At 37.4% G+C, this 25,314-nt stretch overlaps 2 protein-coding genes across 2 annotated transcripts; both read right to left on the minus strand.

Annotated features, from left to right (window-relative positions):
* Positions 1 to 5,520: 5,520 nt before the first annotated feature.
* Positions 5,521 to 6,335, minus strand: LOC139443399 (uncharacterized). The gene is made up of 2 exons (XM_071224387.1): positions 6,086 to 6,335; positions 5,521 to 5,921 (listed from the first exon to the last, which is right to left on the minus strand). The coding sequence occupies exons 1-2, from the start codon at positions 6,333 to 6,335 to the stop codon at positions 5,521 to 5,523; spliced, it is 651 nt and encodes a 216-aa protein (XP_071080488.1).
* An 8,611-nt stretch (positions 6,336 to 14,946) lies between these two features.
* LOC139443359 (uncharacterized) lies at positions 14,947 to 15,726 on the minus strand. The gene is made up of 2 exons (XM_071224347.1): positions 15,507 to 15,726; positions 14,947 to 15,299 (listed from the first exon to the last, which is right to left on the minus strand). The coding sequence occupies exons 1-2, from the start codon at positions 15,724 to 15,726 to the stop codon at positions 14,947 to 14,949; spliced, it is 573 nt and encodes a 190-aa protein (XP_071080448.1).
* Between the last annotated feature and the right edge of the window lie 9,588 nt (positions 15,727 to 25,314).

Genomic DNA, 25,314 nt, shown 5'->3' on the forward strand with positions numbered 1-25,314 from the left:
AAGATTATCATAACAATATATTGCAATACCCATGTCATAATATATTTCAAAAATGAAATTATGACGGTTATGAAGGTCTCGTAAAGATATCTAATTCATAACTTTTATCATCACTTCTGTGTTCAAATAAATAGATTAGACAATAAAATACTACATACTTCCTACTTCATCAAGCGGAAACCTTAGGGCAGTGTTGTAATGGCACAAGGATTTAAACGAACTTGTTATAAACTAGATTACGTCCACAAAGCTTGCATAAGCCCGTTCCATGTTGTCGTCAACTATTTAGAAATGGATACTGGCATCTTACATAAGACCACCAGTTTGTAAGGTTGCTCTGATTACTACGTAAAATAATCAACATGGACGCCATAAATGTGTTAAGACCTCCTGTCGGTTTTTAAGAAATATCGTCGGCAGGAACGTTAATTAAACATTTCCCTTGAGTGACGATTGTCAGTATATTGTGTCATCAATTGCCAGGGATGAAGATCCAGACTAAAGTGTCTGGTGCTGATGGTGTTTCTTATCTGCCACCCCTTTCATCTCCTGTAGCCGTTAATCAATACAACAGATGTACGTTACAGTTCTTAATGCCCACTCCCTGATTTCTGTACATGGCGTCTGACAGGTTTATCTTCACGCGTCCGCTGTGTGCGTGTTGTTGAATGGTTCTATTGAGATCAAAATTAGCCTTGAAATGGCATGATGTATTGTTAAAGACGCAGGTTAATGTCGGTTTGAATATGTCTTTTGTTAGGGAACAATGAAGCATCCCGACACGTAATTAAGGCATTGGTGATCTTTGTTGTTCAAACCGTAAATTGTCATTCGACCAGTAAACCCCTAGGCTCCTCTGCCTGTGGAGACGACTGGTAAGCACCACTAAATGTTGATTTTCTTTTGTACCAACACTAATGTTATGTCAACCAAGTAATTGAACAAATAAACGGGAAAGGGAAAGGGGTTAGGAGGAGTCTCCTAAATCAAAATGTCTTTTATGAATGGCTTAGCAATTAAGTCATGAAATACTGTACTTATTTGAAACTATACATAGTATTCTATGTTGGAACAACAAACGTAAAGACTGCCCCGGTGTAGTGATGCAGGAGAGATAAAAGAAAGTAGAACATTTGAATGTTTATTTGGAAATTGTTTACCAATTTTGATAAGAATCTAAAGATATTTTTTCCATGATTGCAAAGATGCTTTGGCTTTTTTGTCTGAACCTAGTAAGATTTCAAATATAGAGTACGAAATTCCTTTACTTCCTTCAAACTAGATATAATTAGAACGATAAAGGTAAACCCAAATGAGTTATACAATGCCCCTATACTCTAGCTTACACACTTCTAAGTGTAACTTCAATGCACGATTGATAAGTTTATAATTTCATACAAAAATCAACATAACTTGACACACAAACGTACACACGTTTCCTTGCCTAAATATATGAAAGGTATGACGCTTTTCTGTTAAATTCCGAAGTTAGTATACCCTCGACACTATCATTTTCATAATAACTGAATTTAATGTCCAGATATGTTCAATTGCGATATTATTGTATTACGAGAGTTAAGAATTCAATATTATAAACACAAATGAATTGCGTCATAAGTAGCGTTTTAGATTGTATGTCTTCATTGTCAAGTTAAATTGACTATATTAGCCAACCTATCTGATTTAAACATATTTATTTCGTTTACCGTATATTTGGATAAGTAAACAAACAAGAATCATTACGTAAATGCCGCTCCAGGAATACATTTTACAATAGCTGGTAAAATATACATGTCAATTGTAAACAAATAAAAAATACGATGCATAAAACTGACATTCGTCAAAATGAACTAATTTAAAAAGATTTAACAATCAAAAGCCCCCAAACATAAGCTAACAATGAAAGCTATATTTTTGGCTGTTTACAAAGACAGCTTCTTTGATTAAAACATCGCGTATCCTCATAACGGAAGTTCAACCTCTTTCATCATACTACTATGTTTGTAAACTGGGTTCAGTTTGTTTGATAAAATGCAAATAGCCTTGTGTACATCTTATCAATGTCGCATTAAGCAGTTTCACTGATCAAAGACATTCAGCTCAAATCGAGTCTTAAAGTTTAAGCTTCTGCGATCAAAGCACACAAGCACAACACTTTGACATGGCAGATTTGTAAACATCATGAATGGGATGCCCATTATGTATTACGCCTGGATGGCAATGGTCCGCTCTTACGTCATGTATTACAACGCCTAAAGATAATGTCAGCACCTCTGTTCCCTAATCTGCTTCTCCCCTGATGTTTATGTACGTTGATTAATACAACAGACCCACAATTCGTTTATTGATGACCGCCATGTTGAGCCCTCACGTCATGAATGACAGCATTAGTCTAGCATCGCATTGTTTCGTTGAGCGATGCGTGAGATAGCTGAGCGTAAATTACTCTTAAAAAATACTTTTGTTGTTGGAACAATAGATTATCTATTCAGGTTTAGATTATCTGTTCAGTTTTATCCATTGGAAGACTTAATTACAGTTGGCCATCGCAGTTAAATGACACGTAATCCGTGTCATTATTCCGCACCTTCGCGGTACCGTCTTGCAGTAGACACCAGGGGTTATTGTCTAGGAGTCAACAGATCAAAGAACCACTACATCGATAAACGAGAGAGCGTATATATGGAACAAACTGTTTTACCGTATTTAGCAATATGTGATACTTATCTACTTTTTGCTGTATAATAAAATTATGGTTTCGAAATTTCGAAACGGCGTACGACTCATTGACACATTTACTGCATAGAATTCCTTCAACTACAACAACATGTTTCAAATGTTATTTGACATATCATCTCCTTGCATCTTTTGGACATATTTAGTAGCACATAGGCATATCTATGTACTACAAAGCAATCAGTCAAGTTAATTGAGCCAGGATAATTTAGATAAGAGATAATTTAGTGGTGCCAATTATATGAATGGATTGCAGAAAATCAACGAAGACGCCAGGTGTTCGAGAAAGCTGTAAGCTTGTTCTGCTCAACGGGAGTCACCGCCATTGACCCCATTTCAGTCAAAAGAAGTGCTAGCGAGAAAGGTGGTGTGAAAACACAACAGAATGGGATAGCTTCGCGCATCATGTTGACGAGCGATACTGCAGTATGAGTTTGGTTAAAAGCCGCTATGAGTGAGTGAGTGAGTTTGGTTTTATGCCGCTTTTAGCAATATTACAGCAATATTACGGCGGGGGACACCAGAAATGGGCTTCACACATTGTACCCATGTCGGGAATCGAACCCGGGTCTTCGGCGTGACGAGCGAACGCTTAAACCACTAGGCTACCCGACCGCCCCAAAAGCCGCTATGAACAGTATTCCAGTTGTATCACGGCGTGTCAGCTGGATCTGAGAGAAAAGCCTAAGTGATGGAAGTATTAGGCGTTTGCCAGTTTTGATCGCAGATATGGTGCTGGCAAACCTAGAGGCATAACAATAACCACAATCATAGGTTTCTGGCTAGACTAACATTTAGTCTCTGAAATCTTATATTACACAATATCCTTCTTGACGTTTAAAAAATACCTATGCTGATTTCAGGAATAGAGCTAGCTTGAGCTGGTTAGTCTTGCTTTTGTATGCATTTCGAGATTATTTTTTTTCATAAAATAAATATATTCCACGGTCATGGTGCAGAACTAGTTTCTGGCATGCCCAAAGCGGCCTGGGCCAGCCGGCGACAGCGCTAAATGATGTTTGGTAAACTGGTTTGCAATAGTGAGACCGACTGTTTCATATTTAGATCTACATGTATGCATAAACATTCAGAGGGACAAAAACTTTTCCACAAGGGGGATGACTTCGACTTTCCAATGGTCAACTTTCCCTTTATGTGGAGCAATATTACTGCAGCTCCAGCCCTTGGTGCCCACCATTTCACAACTTTTGAGGTACAATTGAGCATGCTCTTTCTACCAAAATTTCAAAGAGCGTCATACTACTCCCAAGCATGGTTACAACATTCAAGGTTCTATGGTAGATATGTGGAAAGCATTTTTAAATTTGACCCATCAGTGATAAAAATTATGTCCGATGCAATTCCCTATTTTGACTACCATATGTAAAGGTGACTATGCTTGTCGTAAGAGGCGACTAACGGGATCGGGTGGACAGGCTCGCTTACTTGGTTGATGCATGTCATCGTATCCCAATTGCGTGGATCGATGCTCACGATATCAATCACTGGATTGTCTGGTCCAGACTCGACTATTTACAGACCGCCGTCACATAGCTGGAATATTGCTGAGTGCGGTGTTAAAAAACAAACAAAGACTTATGAATATGGAAAGGGTTCTGTCGCTTTTATATATCATGTGTGTATGGATGTATATTGCATGTAGCACATTCTGTGTAGAACTAAAGGTGTCACTGTTCTTCTCGGGGATTCGACGGTATTAATCCTTTGGGTTATGTAATGTCTATCAATTAGAAATACTGACTGATACGCCCCGTCCACTCATCCGGGGTAGAATAGGTCTTCAGTCACTAATGCTTGTCGTAAAGAGGCGAGTAACAGGATCGGACGGTGAAGCTCGCTGACTTGGTTAAAGCTGCATGTTTTCGTATCCCATCGATGTTCATAATGTCAATTCCTGGATTGTCTGGTCCAGACTCTATTATTTACAGACCGCCGTCATGTATCCGAGTGAGGCGTTAAACGAAAAAACACCAGTATAATCTTCAAATAATCTCAGTTGTTAGTTTATATGTTATGATGGAACGCATAAAGAAACGTGTACTTCAGACAGTGAAGGGGGCACGGGTGGCCCACTCGTCTAAGGCGCCGTGATTCGCTGTGCAGAGTTGCGTCCCTTGGGCACGCCAGAAATCTATGATTGTGGGTTCGCATCCCGGTTCCCCCCGATTATGTTTCTAGGTTTGTCAGCACCATACTCGTCCTCGTGGGTTTCACCAAACTCACTCACTCACTCAGACAGTGAATGCCCTTGGTCCACTAACAGACATCCATTTTCGAAACGAGCTGTACCAAGTTTTTTAAATGTATGGAAACTATCAATATGGGCACCTCTTTTAAGGCCAGTGTTTTAAAATGTTTACTTTCCGGCACCTTTCTCGTTAGAACACGCATAACAACTATGAGAAAAACACATATTTTTTAAGAAATCTGGTTTATTTAAAAAAACAATAAATCAAATCAACAAATGTAAATATGTAACAATATGTATGGCACCATAAGTCCTCGTATTATATAAATATAAAAATAACATCTCTAAAAAATCCCTTTTGGGTATTGCACAAGAAGCCACATGGCTTCATCTATCTGAATGCTTCATTCATCCTTGTCCGCATGAAATACAACACTGGGTGTTCGCATTTCACATCACTATTTCATAGTGATTCATAAACACATGCTCATGATATACTGATAGTCGGTACAGCATAAGGGACTCAGCATTTATCTTATGATAATAGAATTGGTTTGTCACTTGTGATTGAAAGTCTATGACTCTCTGCCAATTCCACCATTCTTGGATTCGTGACACAAATTTACCACCAAATAAGGTAACGCTTGCGTGAATGACTCCATCATCTTTGATCTTTTTTCAACATCCGGGTAACAGGCGTCATCGGAGAGACGTCGCTTTTGACCTCTACCGCAAGTTCTAGCAGAGAGTAATTCTTCCATGACCGGGGAAGAGGTTAATCTAATGTTGGGGGTTGTATGGTCTGTTTGTTGAGAATCACTTGTTGACAGGGAACTTTGACTGTCAGTATCCAAGTCAATTAATCCAAATATGTCACTTGGTATCACTGAATCTGCAATGACGTCATCGAGGAGTGTCTGCATGGTAATGTCGTCGACAGCGAAACCTTGGTCTGTCAGCAAGGCATCAGTTGATTCTGTAAGAAAAAAGAGCAGTTCATAAGTAATTTTGTTCACTATAGGATCATTTTCAAAATTATATGCATAAGCACATGAAAAATGAATCATGTAGAAAACGTAAAATTTTTTTTTCATTATCCGTTACTTTTACGTTCAGATTCTGGTGACAACGTATACATACCTATAAGAGAGTATAAATCGCTTTCTAAGACACCGTCCGATTCATGGGAACTTGAAGCACTGTTTGCGTCATGTGTGACAAGCTGAGCGTCATGGTAGACGTAGTCGCTCCAGTCAGTGGCTATCAACAGAGCAGGCTGGTACATATGTTGAGGGTCATCCAGACCTGGGAACTTGGACATATCCAGATCGTAGGTGATGTTGGTGTCGATACTTAGAGTTTGGAGGAGATGAGTAGGTACGTCCATCATATTGAAGGTGACACATGGGAATAATGCCACAACTCGTTTCACCCGGGACATATAGGCCTGTCAGTAGCGTGACTCTGTAAATGGACCAATCACATCACACGACACTAATCCTAAACAACCAATCAGACGTGAGTTGATATAATGAGAAACGCGACGCCGTTAATTATAACGCGAGGAGAGCCAATGTGTCAAGCGATTACCGAATTGACACGGAGCACCGTCTCGCCCCAGGGCGTCGCTTGTCAGTGGGAGGAGATAAACAATACCCCCAAGATATTTACTCGGCTGGGGTGCGAGCTATTATCGGATCATTTATCATCTTATGATGTACACTGTTTATAGATGTGCCTTGAAATAAACCCCAGACACTGGCGCTTCAGTTTTCTTTCGTTTAACAATAATTTTACATAAATGCGATTTTGAAGACATGTCGAAAACCACGTGGGCAATATAACTTTATGTTTAATAATAACGATGATGATGATGATGATAATAATAATAATAATAATAATAATAATAATAATAATAATAATAATAATAATAATAATAATAATAATAATAAAAAAACACGAACACCTGGTGTCTGTTATTTCATAGTGATACACACATAAATGCATATGATATAGTCGGAATTGTACAATGAACTTATTAAAGATTTCTTAAGATAATGGAAATGATTTTTGTTGCTTTTAACTTTGATGAACCAGGAATACATGGTTTCAAATGTAGTGAGGTAATTTGATTTTAAGGTTATCTCTCATACAGACCCTCAAACAAACTATATGAAAACTACCATGCAAGTCTGAAACACCCTGTCAAGCCTACAAACTGACGCAATTCTCTAAGAATCCTTACTATCATGTATTAAAAAGAAATTTCACCTAAACAATATTAAATATTTACATTTTAGGAGGTAAATGTTCGTCTCGCTTCCACGAATAAGAAGCAATACATTTAATGTACATCTTATCTGGAGATGATTATTTCAACAAAAGAAGTAAGGGCAATAAAAACTTCATTACTTTACTTATTCAGCGATTAAAAAGGAGGTATTGTTCCAATAATAGCACCGGTCACACTTTGAACTATAGACCTCCGAGACGCCATGTCCCTGATTACATTAACAAGGGCCATCTTTCACCTGAGTTCTATTTTTGCTGATACAAGTGGCTATTCATGCGTCGAACGAATTAATAACAGGATGTACACCTTACCTGGACATTATCATCATGTGTCACAACTGACCGACCATCTGACCCCAGGGGACATTGGTCGGGACAGAGGAGTCCAACCGTGGATTAAGGGGGAAATTCAATTATGACTAATTTACACAAAATGTCACGTTAGGGGCGGAGGGGCTGCCCGGGATTAGCTTTTTGTCTTGTATTCATCGCTATTGGCGGTCCTTCTTTGAATTTAACGACAGATGGTAAATGATGCTTACGTGCAGGTCTTTTATGACATCATTGATGCCAGAGTAATGGTAGCCCTCGTCCGTAATTAACCGTCCCTGAAAGGATTGTTATAGCCCAATTGTTATAAATGAGATTATGTAATAGGAAAATATTCTTTTTGAGTTTTGTGGGAGGCAACAAAATAATACATCCCTTCTCATCCCGCTACCATAAAACTCTGGCAATTCGCAAGTTATTGTATGTTTCAAAATTCCAAATTTGCTCTCCAAATTAAGTAAGTAATCCTAAAGGCCCCCCTTTGTTGCCTCACCTTTTCGGATATACCCTTTTCGACCAATCACCGAATGGCCTGGCGGGCCCGTGCGCAAAATATGCATATGTCGGAAAGCGCACGTTAAATTCCCAGTTTACGCACGGACTTGCATAACCTATTTATTTAGGTTATGTAGGTCAGTGATTTAAGTAATTAAAAAAAATATATTAACACCTCATTCTTCTGAACTTCCAGTGAACTTTGATCTGGAGTATATATTTTTTTCTTGTTAAGCATTTTCTTAAATCCCATCAATCAAGCTCAAACGAATGAGAAGGGGTTAAATCCAAAAATGTGAACTTAATAATACAGACTCATATTTCAAAACTAATTGACTTATTAGACATCAAAGTCATCCTTTAATAACCTAAAGCTGCCTGAACGCGGCAGTACATTTCAGATCAATATCGAAAACACATCAATAACACGTGAAACATGTCTCCACTGTCATTGATAAACCATAATTATAACCAGTTGCCCATAAACCTATTGATTTACAAGTTGGTGTAATCTCTACTTTTTGTGTCTATACAAAAGTATGGTAGTTTTGTCCCTGAAACCTTACTTATTTACGTACGCTGTCACAGCTGGTATGTAGACAATCGGTATTCAAAAATACTCTACCTATATCACGGCGGCTTGTCTTTGCACGGGTATGGATGTGGCAAACCCGTGACCAACAAGAGCAACGACCGATGCCATCGGTGAGTGAGTGAGTATGGTTTTACACCGCTGAAGCAATATTCCAGCAATATCACGGCGGGGGACACCAGACATAGGCTTCACACATTGTACCCATGTGGGGAATCGAACCCGGGTCTTCGGCGTGACGAGCGAACGCTTTAACCACTAGGCTACCCGACAGAGCATGACCACATGACCCAGCACAGTTTGTTTCGTTTGTTTGTTGTTTAACGCCGCACTCAGTAATACTGCAGCAATGTGACGGCGTTCTGTAAATAATCGAGTCTGGACCAGACAATAAAGTGATTGAGCATCGATCCACGCAATTGGGATATGATGACATGCTTCAACCATGTCAGCGAGCATGACCACCCGATCCCATTTGTCGCATCTTACGACAAGCGAAGTCGCCTTTTTCGACAAGCATGTGTTGCTGAAGACCTATTCTACGGCGGATCTTCACGGGTGTGATCCGGCATAGGTACAGAAGGACAAAATGAAACAGTTCTTGTTGAGCGGGAAACTGTCTTACAGGATGGGAGGAAACATCTAACGGTTTAGTAAGTGGGTCTGGTTAACGCAAATATGAACAGTATTTCAGTTATATCACGGCGTGACGATTTATGAGAAGAAAGCGGGAAGTGACGTAGGTTTTAAACATTTTACAATACGATGATTCCCACGCGCACAGGTCTGGTGTTGATCAACCGGGAATCATAATTGAAGCGAATCTGGTAATCGAACTCACGAATTTAGGTTTCAGGCACGCCCCAGAAGGACACCCTGTGCAGCATACGTCATCGACCTAGACAACTTGGTTACCATGCCTACAAAACAGACCTAAATATTAAATCGTTCTGTCTTATATTATATGTGTTTGATAGGCATTACTTAGTAGTTGGCGGATGACAAAGTAGACACAATTTATGGATAACAACTTCTTTAATACTGTAAAGGCGACGTTTCGGTATAGACCCTCAGACTGTTGTCCTTGCTTAAATAAGATGTTATCCATAAATTGTGTCTACTTTGTTTCATTATATCGTTCTCCAGTGACGGAAAAACTTGATGCGTGTACAGTTTAGAAAAAAGGAATATAACCGCATCGGAAACATGCATCAATAGATGCTAACTTATCTGGAGATGTTCTTCAAGTGTCAAAGTCCCCAATCAAATACTTCATCAGCAAATGAAGTGAGTGAATTGGAATTTACGCCGCCTTTAGCAGTACTCCAGCAATATCAGGACGGGGGATTCAAGACATAGGCTTCACGCATTGTACCCTTGTGGGGAATCGAACCCGGGTCTTCGGCGTGACGAGCGAACGCTTTAACCACAAGACTACCCGACCGCCCCATAAGCAAATGGGTGAGCATTGTGTTAAAAGTATTTGCTTTAACAACTGTAAATAGTATCTACAGTCATATATATATTTACTGTAAAAACGCAATGTTAACACTCACTGGAAGATAGACAACGTCATGAACAATCAATCAATACAGTATCGCGTTGACACAATGTGGCTGGAAATATAAATGCTAATACCTTATGCAATTAGCAGCGAATACTGATGTTATCTGAAAACATAAAAACGATATCTCGCCCCAGTGATAAAACTGCGGGAACTACTTTCAGTATGCCTTAAAAACTATATGATAAACAATCACATGATGTTTATTGCATGAGATGACAAAGTATACATATACTTGAGGCTGCGCCATTAAGTAAATAGCAATTCGCTTGATAAGATAAACATTTTATTTGACAGAGAAAAGCCAAATACTTCTTTAAACTTACAAGACAAATATAGAAATGATTCATGCATGTAATTCATACATGAAATATTATAATTTCCTGTTTTCCACTTGTTCATGGATATAAGCTTTAACATAGTAATTTGTACCAAAATAATCTCTATGCTAGAGCTAGCTTAAACTGGCTAGACTTGCTTTTGTATGCATTTCTAGATTATTATTTTTTCATAAAATAAATATATCCCACGGTCATGGTGCAGGACTATCAATAAGTCTTTGAAAACATTTCTTTAAAATAAGTGTAAGTTTGTTCTTCAAAAGAACTTTTCCTCTTCTGCCGTTTGGTTTAGTTTCATCTAGACTTGCCAAGGTTTTAGTATCTATATATGTTAATTCCTCTTTCATTGCGCAGGACTAGCATATCACTAACTACTGCACATAACTATATGCTACTCACAAGACGTTAAAGAACACCCTATTGCTTCATATGACTATCGTTAATTTGTCAAGGCTGGTAGGTATTGCAACACGCATCCTTCCAATTGTGGGTGGTCTTTTACTTGTTTTGAGCAGTATATATTGGCTTTAGGTAATCTCGCATTGTTTGATGCAATGACGTAATTTTATCTCAAGCTTTAATAGAACGATGTAGCCGAGCAACAACTATCAAACTGTGTATTCTTTGTGGTCCCTTACGTACCATCTGTTAGCTGCAGTATTGGACGGTCTAGAGTAATTTTTGTCATCGTAAAGCGTTAAAAGATCATTATCTGGATGTGGTATTATACAATAAACATCCCGAGGTATTTGTCTCACGCGGCGTTGAATTGCTTTGATCTTTTATCGAGTGCCAGACAATTCAAAGATAGTGTTATTTATTACAGTTCCTTCTTTAATGCGATGATAAGAGGGAATGCATGTTTTATCAAGATCAAGGAGACATAAAGCATTTGTCCTTAACAAGAACCTGAATGGTTGCTGAACTTATTTACCATCAACTATTGACAGTGTAATTAATTACAGTGTTACAAACTATTTTGATTTAGAAAGAAAACATTCAAATAATTTAACGTTAATATTCCAGCTATTCACATGATTAATAACTGGTGAAAATACCGAGAGTTCTGTAAAGCTTATATGATTTAAACATATCTATTTTCCCCCAAAAATGTGAAAATGGATTGGTAAATAAGCGAAGCGCTATGTTAATACCGCTCCATTGATACAATAAATACATTAATGAAGGTTAGATGTAACAAATAAATTGTACATGTCAAGCTAGATGTGTATACATATTAAAAATATTTGAAGTTTATATTAAACAATTCATTTACTTAATTGAAAATCTGCCAGTTTTTAATGTGAAGTTTTAAAGAGAATCTAATGTTTGAATGTGCTCTTCCTTACTCAAATGCGAATTTCCGCATAGCACTGTTGGTAAAAGAATAAACATGTTGGTAAAAATACATTTCATTTTATGGATATAAACTTTAACATAGTTATTTGTAGTCAAGAAGGATATTGTGTAATATAAGATTTCAGAGACTAAATGTTAGTCTAACTTATTTTTTAGTCTAGTGATATGCGTTCCTGTTTTCTATTTCTATCTTAGTCAACTCTTGAATTAAATTCGAATGTGCGTTGTTAGATTTTACTTTGTGAGCATATTAGCGTTGTACTTAAAGGTTGGATTTTTTATTTGTACGTTTGTCATGAGGCAAATACATTCATGCACATTAAGTATGTGTTGTATTATTTAACATAGAATTTTACAGTTTCGAATCAACCTGAAAATACGGGACTGTGAAACGTTGAAAATACCGAACTGTGAATGGCACAAGATACGTAACTGATGAATATACGGGACTGTAAAACGTGAATATTCGGGACTGTCGAACGTTTAAACGATACCGTGAAACACGGCGGTAAGCTTTTATGCGGCATTGCATGTGCGTTATTCTACATAACCGACCATTTGATATTCATACAGGGTGTGGTGTATGTGAGGCGCTGGAAATTGTAGTGAGACCAGATGTCTGGATACTTTTTATTTTAATTAAGACTTTGAGTCAAAATATTTTTTCGATATAAACACATATATTAGTACATGCTCATCTCGATGTTCATAAACTGTGAGAAAAATTTTCACATGTAGCGGCAATAAAACTTCCGAGTCCCATAATGGGATTCAAACCACGGACCTTCTAATCAGAAGTCGGACGCCATGTCCATATGGCAAAAGAGGTTAACCCCGTCATCAAGCTGACAAGGTGAGAATGTCATCTGTGGGATGACTCCACGTCCTGCTACACATAATACGCACCATCACAGACAGTATGCGTCAGCGATATAGGCAACGTTCTGCATTGCTTCACGTTCAAATGTATCGTGATCAAACAAATGAATAAGATGGTATCGCTGGCTATAAGTTACTTGTATAAATGTATACAGGCTAGGTATACAGCCTACAATTGTGACGGACAAGTTTTGAGACTTACTTTGATGTTGGGGGCATGTGCCGCTAAAGCAGACACCATGTCATTAAATTAATATTTCTAGGTTTCTGATTCACTGAAGAACATATCAAACGTAAAACTATAAACAATGTCGACAGGAAGAAAGACGACATATCAGCAACCGCGGTGCTAGTTGATGGTTGAATGGGGAGATCAACAATGAATTGCAGCAAATTGCCATGTAACTCGCGGGTCGTCTTTGATGTCCGAGAACAATGTTTGCATGTAAGTATAAAACTGATTGGTGGGAGACCTTTTATGTAACCGTCGAACCCAAATAGTAGGCGGTTTGGGGGATAATAATAGATCTTACGATCGTTTCATGAATAAGATTTCTGATTCATCATACACTATTGTTTGAGTAACCAGTCATGCGATAACGAATGCACATTCGATATGCACTGAGCTTATGCATACCTTTATTGTTGCATGTCATATATAGATACCTCGAGCCAAGTCGGAAACCCTATGCCAGGAATCCTTGGTTCAAGTTTCATCGGTTCAAAACACCAAACAGGTGATGCTCACGCCGTAACCTAGTAGAAACACCTGAACACGCACTATTACACTGCTGCACACAACACCAAAAACGCAGAATAACCCCCAAATCCACAATAAACTGTAACAACCAAACATCTCTGGCAACACTCCTAAACCCACTAAATGACCTGCAAAACTTCCTAATTATAACAGGCTATCACCAAGATATATTAAAAAACTACATATTTTAAAATAAAATAAAATAAAGAAATAAACACTACCTCTCAAAACTCCCTTAGTTTCCCCACCTATAGCACGGCATTCTTCAAAGTTCCATATTTCATATTATTTAAAGCAACCAACCCTAAAGTCCCACAGGTTGCCCTTCCTTTTCGGACATACCCTACTCGGCAAAACTACTAAATGGCCTGGCGGGCCCGTGTGCGAAAGACGCATTAAGTCGGAAAGCGCACGTAAAAACACCATCTCTCTCCCTGAGGTCTCAAGTCTCTCATTTCAGAGCTGTGCATGTGTTACGAGGTTGCTTTGTACCCCTTGTCGAGAACCGGGCAGGGCAACAACAAGTACCATCTTTCGTATGACGCGGTCAGGGGAACGAAACCATCGGCCTTCCGTTCTCCTGGTGGATATTTACATCTACTTGATGTACTGTTTTCAGAATTAGAGAGTAGGGACGAGAATGGAATGGGTGGGATCTATAAGAAACTACGGGACATATATCAGTGGTCGGTTCCCAATTTAGCCCATTATGAATTACCAGTTGATGTAAAACAAGAACATCCTAACCCTTGTAATACAACTTGCCATAACAATGCCTTGTCACACAAAAGGCATCAAACTGAGGCCACGTGTAAGGGAAGTGTCTTGGGGGGGGGGGGGGGGGGGGGGGTCATTCTTACATGTGCCGCAAGATATCCCGTTAATGGGTACCAATCTGACGTCGTCCCAGGTGGTAGGTTGATCGGTCGTTCCCTGTGTTCGCAGTAGGCATTCATGCTGAATGGGTGTCGATTTCCCACTGTGATGTCAACCGCTTTGATAAAGAACAAGACCTCCAGGCTAGTCTACCACTGAGTCCATTTAACAACACATTCGTTCTAAACCCAACGGATTATGGTAATCTTGCGCTGCTGGGCTCCTTTTGACAAAAGTCGACTCCTTTGTAATACAGATTGGACATAAACAGAAAGTAGCGTAAGAGGGAATGTATACATTTTTAATTAAAACAAATATAACAAGCAAAACCATTTGTAAAAATGTGTAACAGGATTTGGCACTATGTACTAAATATCAGTAATACGGTTATATTTGCATGAAAATAATTTCTTGGCACCAAATTGCTCAATAATTTCTCTGATTTGACATAACATAGCACATCTCGTGTTTGACAAGGTCAAGTAATAAGTCTCTTTTTGGTTTCAACAATGTCTAAGAATCTCTTCCAAAGATGCAATTATTGGAAGTTGGGTACACAGAAACAAGCGATGGGAGCATTGCTGTATGCGTGTCAACTTCTGTCATTCTGTATTTCTTGCTGGTATACAAATGGTCAGTATCACTGGAGTGACGTCGCTTCTGGCCCCTTCCGCCTAGGGGCGATAACTGTGATTGGTAACAACAGTCTGTTGAGGATTTTAAATCCGACAAAGTGAAATCTGATTCATCCCAAAGGTTGCCGCAAGATGCCGTTGAGGAGATCACTTCATCCAATAGAGCTTCGAAATTGGCATTTTCATCACTGCTTGAATCTGTAAATTCCGGGAACAGGACCTCGCTGGATTCTGAAAAATGACAATGCAGATATAAATATATATAATATAAACGATTATTATGTTTTTTAATATCTGGTAATTATTTAGATTAGATATATTTAGATTTAGCTGAAATATTTGCATAACCTTTGCATAATAATACTGGCTAAAGGATTGTATAAGATACACATAAATGTTTCTGATTCATGCAATTTAATAGATTTGGTAGATACATACCTATGAGAGAGTATAAGTCATCCTCAGGAATATCGGCGTCATGTGTGACAAGTTGTGCGTCATGGTAGACGTAGTCGCTCCAGTCAGTGGCTATCAACAGAGCAGGCTGGTACATATGTTGTGGGTCATCCAGACCTGGGAACTTGGACATATCCAGATCGTAGGTGATGTTGGTGTCGATACACAGAGGTTGAAGCAGGTGGGGAGGTACGTCCATCATGGTAATTGTAATACTGGGTATGAATGATGGCACAACCGATTACATCACGTCACTTTATACCCCTCGTGTCACTCAGGTCACTAAGACTCACTGTGGCAGCGTCCAATCAAATCACTTGGGACCGACTGTACTCATCCAATCAATGGAGGATTTAATCAACCATGGCGCGCCGGTTAGAATTACCCACAGCGGTGCTCATTGTGTGACTGATGATTAACATAAGTGACACGATGTATTGCCTCACGCACCCCCACCCCGTCCCCCTCCAATCCCCCGAGGTTGAATACTTGTATACCCCGGGGTGTTTGTTTGACAATACCTGTGAAATACTCGCGGATTACAAATCAGCTTTGATGTTGTTTTTGTCTGGCAATTTATCTGAGGAGGTTGTAATTATTCACACGTTGAAACGCTTTCAATTCACCGCTGTGTAATCGTAGTAAATAGTAGGCTTTGTTGATTTAATGCTTCACCCATGGGTATTAAGTTCTGGTGAGACTACAAAAGTATTATTTTTTAATTTGGGTTATCGCGCCATCCCTGTGTAATGATGGCATTTGGTTTTTCATTTGTTTTCTGTTGGCGGTGTCTCTGTCTATGGGGGCGTAGCCTGATGGTTAAAGCGTTGGCTAGTAACTCAGAAGGCCCGGGTTCGATTCCCCCAATACATGAACACGTACTGCGTGTGAAGCCGTGACATTGCTGGAATATTGCTTGCACAGAAACGCATATCACTCACTTACTTCTTCATCTATGATACTTACTGAAGATACGTCCCTTATAAATATTTGTCAAATTATTTTTACATATAATTTTCATAATTTTCATATGAATGATTACAATTACTATCACGTGGAAAAGATTGAGAATTGTGGAATATGTCTCTATTATGTAGAGAATATTGAGAAATGCAGTCAATGCACCTTGATTTTGTTATGAACGACACTGTCGCCAAACTTCTATCATAGTGTATGTTTGGAATTGCCCAAAACCTTCTTTATTACCAGATGCGACCTATCATGTCGAGCACGGTATGTTTATGAAATTCTTCCTACATTTAGTGAAAGAACCAACAAGTCATTCGTCATTTTAAATCTACAAAATCAAACACGCCACATTATATCAAGTACTGCGAAATAGGCTTGAAAAATGTGTTCATATGCGCTGCAGGGAAGTTTTGTTTGTTTATTTTTAAACGCCGCACTCAGCAATATTCCCGCTATATGACAGCGGTCTGAAAAGTGATCGATTCATGACCAGACAAGCCAGTGATTGATTCTGCAGGTAGTAGCACTCCAACGTCCTGAACTATTTGGGATTGTGAATGATTTCGCTTTTTGTGGAAATGTTATACGTGTCCTCTGATGATAAGATGTATTGAAGTTTTGTAATTAATCTGTTACCGCATTAAATATTCTCGAGCACGTCGAAGAAAGCCCATTATTGGAAGAAATACTTAACTATGAAAAATAAATAGATGTGGACATTGTTAACTGTAAGTCTCAAAAGTTTCATTTTACCCCGAAACACTATTTTTACATGTGTTATCCTACCTGTATACCTTCAACACGTCAAATATAATTTCGATTTACACTGCACCAGTATCTTTTTTTTTAGAAACCTCACATTAGTGAGTTGTGTGGCATGTAAATCATTCCAGACAATTTCTGAAAAATGAGTTTGTATTTACTTTTTTGAAACATTAGTGCGAACAATACATAAACGCGTAAACTTTATGACGTAATGTGTAAGCCAAGGAAAATTGTGATTAATGACCCTTGCGCTCTCTGTGATCAGTCAGAAATTAATTGACATCACAAGCAATCTACATGAGTGGATTACGTCAGTGTATTGATGCCTGTCAAGATGGCATGTGCAATTAAACAAAAATCTAAGACGGATACGTTGGTTATTGATAATTAAACCTGCTGGTTGCTGGCGGAAATTGTTTTGACACAGGATGCTTGATATATGTGAAAACGCCCTGTGAAATGATCATGAGCGGATATCATTTCAAGATCGATCAAAGTTTCAGAACATCGGGATATCTCGCTCTCAGTTAAAATTTTGTACGAAACCGTTATCGGTTGAATACATTGTTTCAGAGTAACAAACGGTGAAGCAAACATTTACCCCTGATACTTTTATGTAAATTAAAAGAACTGTTGTTTAACTTGATTGTTATAAGTTGTTTGTTTTGAAGCCATGTAGAAGACTTAGTATTCTTTGACGGTCAAAAAGCTATTCTTAAATGAAAATGAAACATACTAAAATCAATCGAGAGGAGCAGATTACCAAGGAGGATGCACATACAAAGGCTAATATATTGTTTTTTTCGACTATTTATCGTTTATGTCCTTCTTGGTACCATACATTGATAAGGTGAAAAGTTAAGACTGAAATTTACGTTTGTACTTCTTTATGACATTTCAATCAATCTTTATTTTCAACGTATCTTTTCTGTGCAAGTGTTATACGCATATTGTATTTTATTACATTTATTATACCGCTCGTCATCTTCAAATTTAAATCTCTGTACGTTGCATTTTTCAACTTTAAAAATGTATTATTAAAGCTCTAAGGCTAAATGATATAAGCGGCTTGTGAACATAGACGCAATAGAACCGGGTTCAACTGTCACCACACAATGAGTAATATCACTAAATCCAAATCTCCCACAGTCTACCATTATGGGCGCGTTGTAAAAATTGGCACCATCGCCCTGTAAGTGGGCTATAAAGCACGCTGTATAACAATGAGCGTCAAAGGCTCTTTGTGTCTTTTTACCTAACTCGAGTAATAACTGATAACACTCACTGCGTCATAGCACAGGATTTACTGATATAATGTGTTAACCGGAGCGAATTACTTAAGCCCAGGAGTCTCATTGAACGTCATCAGTTGAGTTGTTATCGGGTGCCACAGGGCAAGTTGACAACACCCATGTTTGAAACATCTGTTTTGATGTCATAAAATTGACTCCAATCAATCACTTAGGCATTTACATACAGGCGACATGATAGGATTTTTATGAAGCAAAGAAAATATTATTCTCTTAAACTTTTTCTTAAAGATGGAAATTGTGGAAAGAGAGTCATTTCACGTCCGGTTTGAACAGGATGCATACATCATTCATGTTAATAGAACTAAAACCTCTGGGACAAAATACAAAAGAGACATAAATACATTATTTACAATGTACATACATGGTAGATATTGAATAAACCGTTAATAAACCAATGCATATTTTGTTAAGTAGAATCATGTATTATCATTGCGGAGGGCATGAATATCAGTAAAAGGTTGGTAATATATTATATGAAGTTTATATATGTCAATATAAACCTTCAAGGCAATGCTAAAGGCAACAAATTAGTTGTCGCAATAATGGGAATGTTGAAATTTGAAGAATATTATTCACATTAACATGCAATTACATTTACCTAAACGTTTCAAGTTGATTTCGATGGCATTATCCTAAAGCGCACTGTTCCAAATGAAGAAGCATCTACTCTATTGTGTAACTACCTCAGATTCTCAAAACAGAGTAGGTTCATCTCTAAGTGATAAATATTGCTCTGTAAATAAAGTACATATATATTATATATGAAATGTAAGAGGCAAGATTATACTAGTCGGTTAATTGATGGTATCACTCAATTAACAATAACATATTACAAATTTAATTGTTTAACTAAAGGATCGTCGGAATAATATCATATAATAAATGGTATGCTCTAATGATACAAGTATTAGATTGTCTAAATATTTCTAAACCAAAGGGTCAAATATAAAATATAACCTATATGACAATGATAAAAGGCGAAACGAAGATCCTTTCAAATACACGTCCATCCATCACTACATTATTGAATGAAACCGATTCAACTTAACATCATGTTAAAGTCTGATAAGTTGTCAATCGTAATGTTCTCCTCTTCATGGCTGAAAGGCAACGTACACAAACTGTTGTTAATAGTAAAGTGTCTTTGTGGAGAGACATTTACATAGAGCAGGATGCCCTTTTACTGATTTACTTCCACAAATGTAAATTTCTGCTCATGCCAATTTACTTTCATGTTTGTACTATTGTGGAAATAGATTTTGTGTTACGATATCATTATGCGAGCTTACAGTGGGCCTGGGAGTTTTATAGATGGATATATTTGAATTGTTTATATACAATACCTTACGTAGTGTGGATATAATTCTTAACTTTGGCAGTCTTTCCCATCGACGTACCGTCAACTTATTTAGTCTTTTTCCGGCATCCCAATGACGCCACCGCAGCCACAGGAAAGGACGAAGGCCAAATGGTACCGTGGATTTGGAAGATTAGTTGACCCTCCTTCAGTAACTATTGGGGCTGCAGAAAGTAAGAACAAGGTTATACTATGTGTCGTTGAAGGAAATCAAACGACTCAATGTGAGTAAGGGCCCATAGTATTGACTAGAGAGTATACAGTAAACTACGGTTATAACGAACTCAAAGAGACCACTAATTTTAGTTCGTAATAACCGTAGTTCGTTATAAGCATATATACAGCATATATACAGCATATATACATCAAATGGCCGGGACTAAAAATAAGTTCGCTATATCCGTCAATTCGTTATAAGCGTGTTCGTTATAAACGTAGTCTACTGTAGTTTTGATATTGCTTTGAAACATTTGGCCAAACCCGAAACAGACTCCACTAAATCACAAAAGATCGCATTTCCCTGAATTGGAAATTTGCAAACAAGGGAATTGATCTACACGTATCATTTTCACCGTTATTTTGCCTTTTACTTCCTATGGAATCTATTTTGGCAGATAATCGTCAGTTACTCAAATGTCTCCAAATATCAGCCTGCTACCACCCTGTAACTTTAATATTCCTATGGATCCTGTCAAAGAGGGTGCTAAAAATGGATCAAAGGAGAAGATGAACCGGACGGATGATTTTTCGGATTGTGTTAAGGCATTGTGGAGTGTGGTCATTGGAAGAATGCACAAACTGAAAAAGGAAACACAACAATTGAATAGAATAAACTCTTTCTATCCGTCATCCAAAGCCTGGCTGTCCAACATGAACAGTTTGCAGTAACTGTTGTCCCCCTGACAAAGCCTAAAATTAACATAACCATTATAATGTAAGCATCTATTGTTTGACAAAAAAACAACCTTGGTACAAATGACATATCAAATAAATTGTTCAACAATCCCACTCGACAAACTTGCAAATTCTAATATACCCTGATTAGCTTTAGCTTTGGACAAAAGGCGACTATGCTTGTCGCAAGAGGAGACTAAAGGGATCGGGTGGTCAGGCTCGCTGACTTGGTATGTCGTCGTATCCCAATTGCGTGGATCGATGCTCATGATATAAATCACTGGATTGTCTGGTCCAGACTCGATTATTTACAGACCGCCGTCACATAGCTGGAATATTGCTGAGTGCGGCGTTAAAAAAACAAACAAAAAAACTTATGAATATGGAAAGGGTTCTGTCGCTTTTATATATCATGTGTGTATGGATGTATATTGCATGTAGCACATTCTGTGTAGAACTAAAGGTGTCACTGTTCTTCAAGACTTGAGTATTTACAGACCGCCTTTATAAAGCTTGAATATTGTTGAGTGCGTCGTTAAACAACAAACCAAACCAAAACAAAACATATCAGGCAACAGCAGCATTCGCCATTCAAAATCTTTTTCTTTTAGAATTCATTTCACGCCTAAAGTGGCATACCGGCACCGAAACATTGACATATTCAATGTTTAAAGTAACTTTTAGAACAGAGCTGTACCTCAGTTTTATATATGATAAGACCTCAATTATTGGATCAAAGAACTTGGTATACGTAACACATACAATTTTTTTCACATATAAGGCAAGTATGTTCACTGGGGAAGAAATCTGCGAAATCACGCATCACTACTACAAACATTTGGACTCGAAAACCTGAAAACACATCCAATCCTTTTTGTGCTAGATTCCAGAGAGATGTTGCTGCGTCCACAAAATACACAAACAAAATTCTTGTCTCAAACATTAACTATAATCCTTCACACTATCACGAAAGGACTGTCTTTATATTCACAGAAGGTATATGAGACAAATGGAATTAACCGCCATTTCATATCTAATTTCAGGTTGAGGACAATTTGTCAAATATGAAAGCAAATGTGATCTGAAGTCTACTGAGAAAACAATATGTGAAATGGTGGACTTCCTCAAAGATTTCTTTGTGAAATTTGGGGACATAAAATTTCGACACGAAGTACACAACTCCATGGGAACCAATGGTGCTGCCCTCCTTGCCGATCTTCCTCTTTATAAATCAGAATAGCAAAATCAATACCACAGCTTAAGCTTCAGGTATATCAATGACCGGATATCGTCCATTAAAGGTCAAGTAAACGTTTCCCTGATCATGAAATATGAGACCAGTGAAATCGCCGTATCTGTTTCATATTTAGATCAATGCGACAAAAATACTCACACGACTGTGCGACAAGAATGGTGCGTTCTATGTCCCTTTTATGTCAAGTAATATTACAAAATCGAGCATGTTCTTTCTTCAAAAATATCAAAGTACGTCGGTGGGGCGTGATACGTTACCTTTTCGTAAATACCTGGTATCATCACTATTTGATAGTGATTCAATAACACATGCTTGATATAGTCGTAATCGTAGAACCAACTCTGCTTTTAGCAGAGATTTCTCACTATTATGGAAAGGTCTTGTAACTATTATTAAAATATTATTAAAGATAATAGTCACATTATTTCATACCAGATGATAAAGAGGTGTGATAAATTATTAAATTTACGCTGAAGTTCAATATTGCAAAAGTGAGTGGAGTTAATAAGTGCATGTTTATGTAAATTAAACACTAATCTTCTCCTATAAAACATACCTGTTACCAGTGTCCTTGCGCATGTATTGCAATTGAGACAAAGCATAGCTTGTCTGCTTTTGTTTTTTTGTCAAATTGGTATTTGTTTCTGTAGCAAAACCAATAATTTGCTGGAAGAAACATCAAAAGTACATAAATATGCAGGTACAGGTAAATATTTTTCTACAATTACCTAAATTAATAAATGAGTGAGACACATATTGTCACTGATTCTTCATTTGTTCCCCCAATCTTTCATATTGATTTTCGTTCTCATGTGTTGCATTCTGAATACATGTAGTTCATTTGATGCATGACCAACAGCTGATGAAAGTGATATGAAGCGTGAAATGTTCTACGCGGCCAATGTTTAATAATAAATGTAACTGAGGAACTTCACATGTAATGGTTTATTTGTCAGATATCCATCATATTATAATATGAAAATGTAAAATAGTCTGAAATTGTAATCGAGTGTTTAGCATTTGCATGTGTTATTTCTTTTCCCGCCTAAATAGCCATACCAGTCACGCGTATATAACCATAAAAGGAATAGTTGTGGTACGTTCGTGACATAACAATGAGTAACATTGAAATGAGAGACAGTTAACTGATGGAGATTAACCAAGCCCCTAGTACATTTCAGAAAAGAAATACACGTATTTGTGTTCAAATGAAACAGGTCTTCATACTTATATAATACACATCCGTCACGTTTTACTCTTTATCATCCGTGGTTCTTACTTCAACAGACAAAGAATGCATCACAATGGGAAGACTAACAGTATTGTGTAGAGACATTTGATGAATCCGGTGTCAACAAAAATGTTGTGGAACAATGGTGTATGAATGATAACACGAACGAATACCTGTCCACAATAGAAACTGTTTTCACTTTAATGTCAGCGTAGAAGACGAGGTCCATGTTTTGTTTCACTGCGTATTATGTGACGATATCAGGGCAACTCTTTTTAATGTATGTATTGCTAAATCTTATAAAGTTTTAGATAAACCTGATATCGACAAACTTTTCAGTGACTCCAGTGTTTGTTTTATACTTGCCAAAGTCTGCTTTTTAATTCTAAATCGTAGAAGGCATCTTATATATGGACAACGTTTTACTATATCATCTTTATATCATTTGTGTATAAATTTTATGATAATTTGTCACTCATAATTCTTTTGAATGGTTCGGTACATTCTATCTATGTCAAGTTGTACAAAGCTGTTTTATGTATGTACAGAAGTGAGACATTAATAAACCATTGTCTGCCTGTCTGTGTCACCAGGAAGCCTATAATTAAAATTAACAACAAAGGCTGTCATATTTGGTGTGATGTTCGAAGTATGAATTATGTATTTACAATCAGCGGTAATATTCCATAAATTTATTATAAGGATATATTTTTGGGTGTTAAATATCATATAATTAGAAAAACAAATGAGTCTGTTACATGTCAAAGGAGCAAGGATTAAACGCAGTGCATTTGCCGTTACATGGAACCAGAATTTTGAACCTCCCAACCAATGTGGATGGCATTTCCAAATTTGACTTGAATCATATGTTCCTGTGATCTTACAGGTTAACAACTGATTTGCCTTTACATGTGTTTGTATAGGGTTCTACCAGTTGAACAAGATTTTTTTCGCGAACACCTGGTATCATGACTATTTCATAATGACTCATAAACACATGCTTAACATATAGTCGGAATTGTAAACCAAACTATGCTTTTAGTAGTGTTTTCGTATGACCGTGGAATTTTTTTCTTTTGTCATTTTTATTTATTTATCGCCTTTGATCATATGATTTCTCCAGTCCTCTTGTAGTATCGTGAAATCTAGGGTTTTAGTTATTGTTCTAATTTAGAATGACTTAAGTTATTTTATTCATTAAGCCTCAAATTACGACGGAGCACATGCTCTGAGATGTTTTGTTTAAGAAAAGCACGTTAGGCTTTTGGTTTAAATTGATGTTTCCAAAGCAAAAAGAAAATGGGTTTTCAGTTATTACATATAAAGGTTTATAAAGGACATTTGTTGACAGAGTACATTGTCTCCCGTGTTTTTTATGTAACAAACATATTTGGGATAGTTGTGGTTGGAATAACCTGTATATTCTCTAGGCAATGGTTGATGCTAAAGGATCCACCAAGATGTGGCCAATCTCCATGCTCTTATCATCAAAAGGTAGATATCATAGTTGCATCAAATCAAACTTTTGTTATAATAATATTTACTTCAGATTATCGTCCCTCGCTGTCCTGTTTTAAAATTCCATGCTTCGTATCATTCATTAACCACTGAAGTTAGGAGGTTGTTCAATAAACTTGTCAATGACAAAATGTCATTTACGCAACTCCTATCTTGGAGATCAAAATCTATGTTTGTTCCTGTGCCTTTTATTCAAACATGAGAGATTTCAATTTTTACACGGATATTGCTTCCAACGCCACAATATTATTATTAACTTTTAACAGCGTTTTTGCCTCGTGTATTATATATTGTACTGTATCTGATGTACAGCTGTAAACGGGTTTCCGAATGTTTAATGTCTCTTATCATGCAAATATACATTCAATTCAAAAATGTATGTTTTCATGATAAATATTTTGTTATGGAAATTTAAAACTGAGTATTCTTTGTGTGTATTATTCTATGCGCAGTTGAAATGTAAAGTACATAACATGGCAGTTAATAAT

Source organism: Haliotis cracherodii, unplaced genomic scaffold (assembly GCF_022045235.1).
Source record: "Haliotis cracherodii isolate W230 unplaced genomic scaffold, xgHalCrac1.p SCAF_5, whole genome shotgun sequence".
NCBI lineage: Eukaryota > Metazoa > Mollusca > Gastropoda > Lepetellida > Haliotidae > Haliotis > Haliotis cracherodii.

Bases quoted from the DNA above. Each gene is read 5' to 3' on its own strand.
- LOC139443399 (XM_071224387.1), bottom strand. From the start codon at position 6,335: ATGATGGACGTACCTACTCATCTCCTCCAAACTCTAAGTATCGACACC. The intron at 5,922-6,085 runs GTATGTATACGT...TTTTTCTTACAG, and splicing joins CGATTTATACTCTCTTATAG to AATCAACTGATGCCTTGCTG.
- LOC139443359 (XM_071224347.1), bottom strand. From the start codon at position 15,726: ATGATGGACGTACCTCCCCACCTGCTTCAACCTCTGTGTATCGACACC. The intron at 15,300-15,506 runs GTATGTATCTAC...GTCATTTTTCAG, and splicing joins TGACTTATACTCTCTCATAG to AATCCAGCGAGGTCCTGTTC.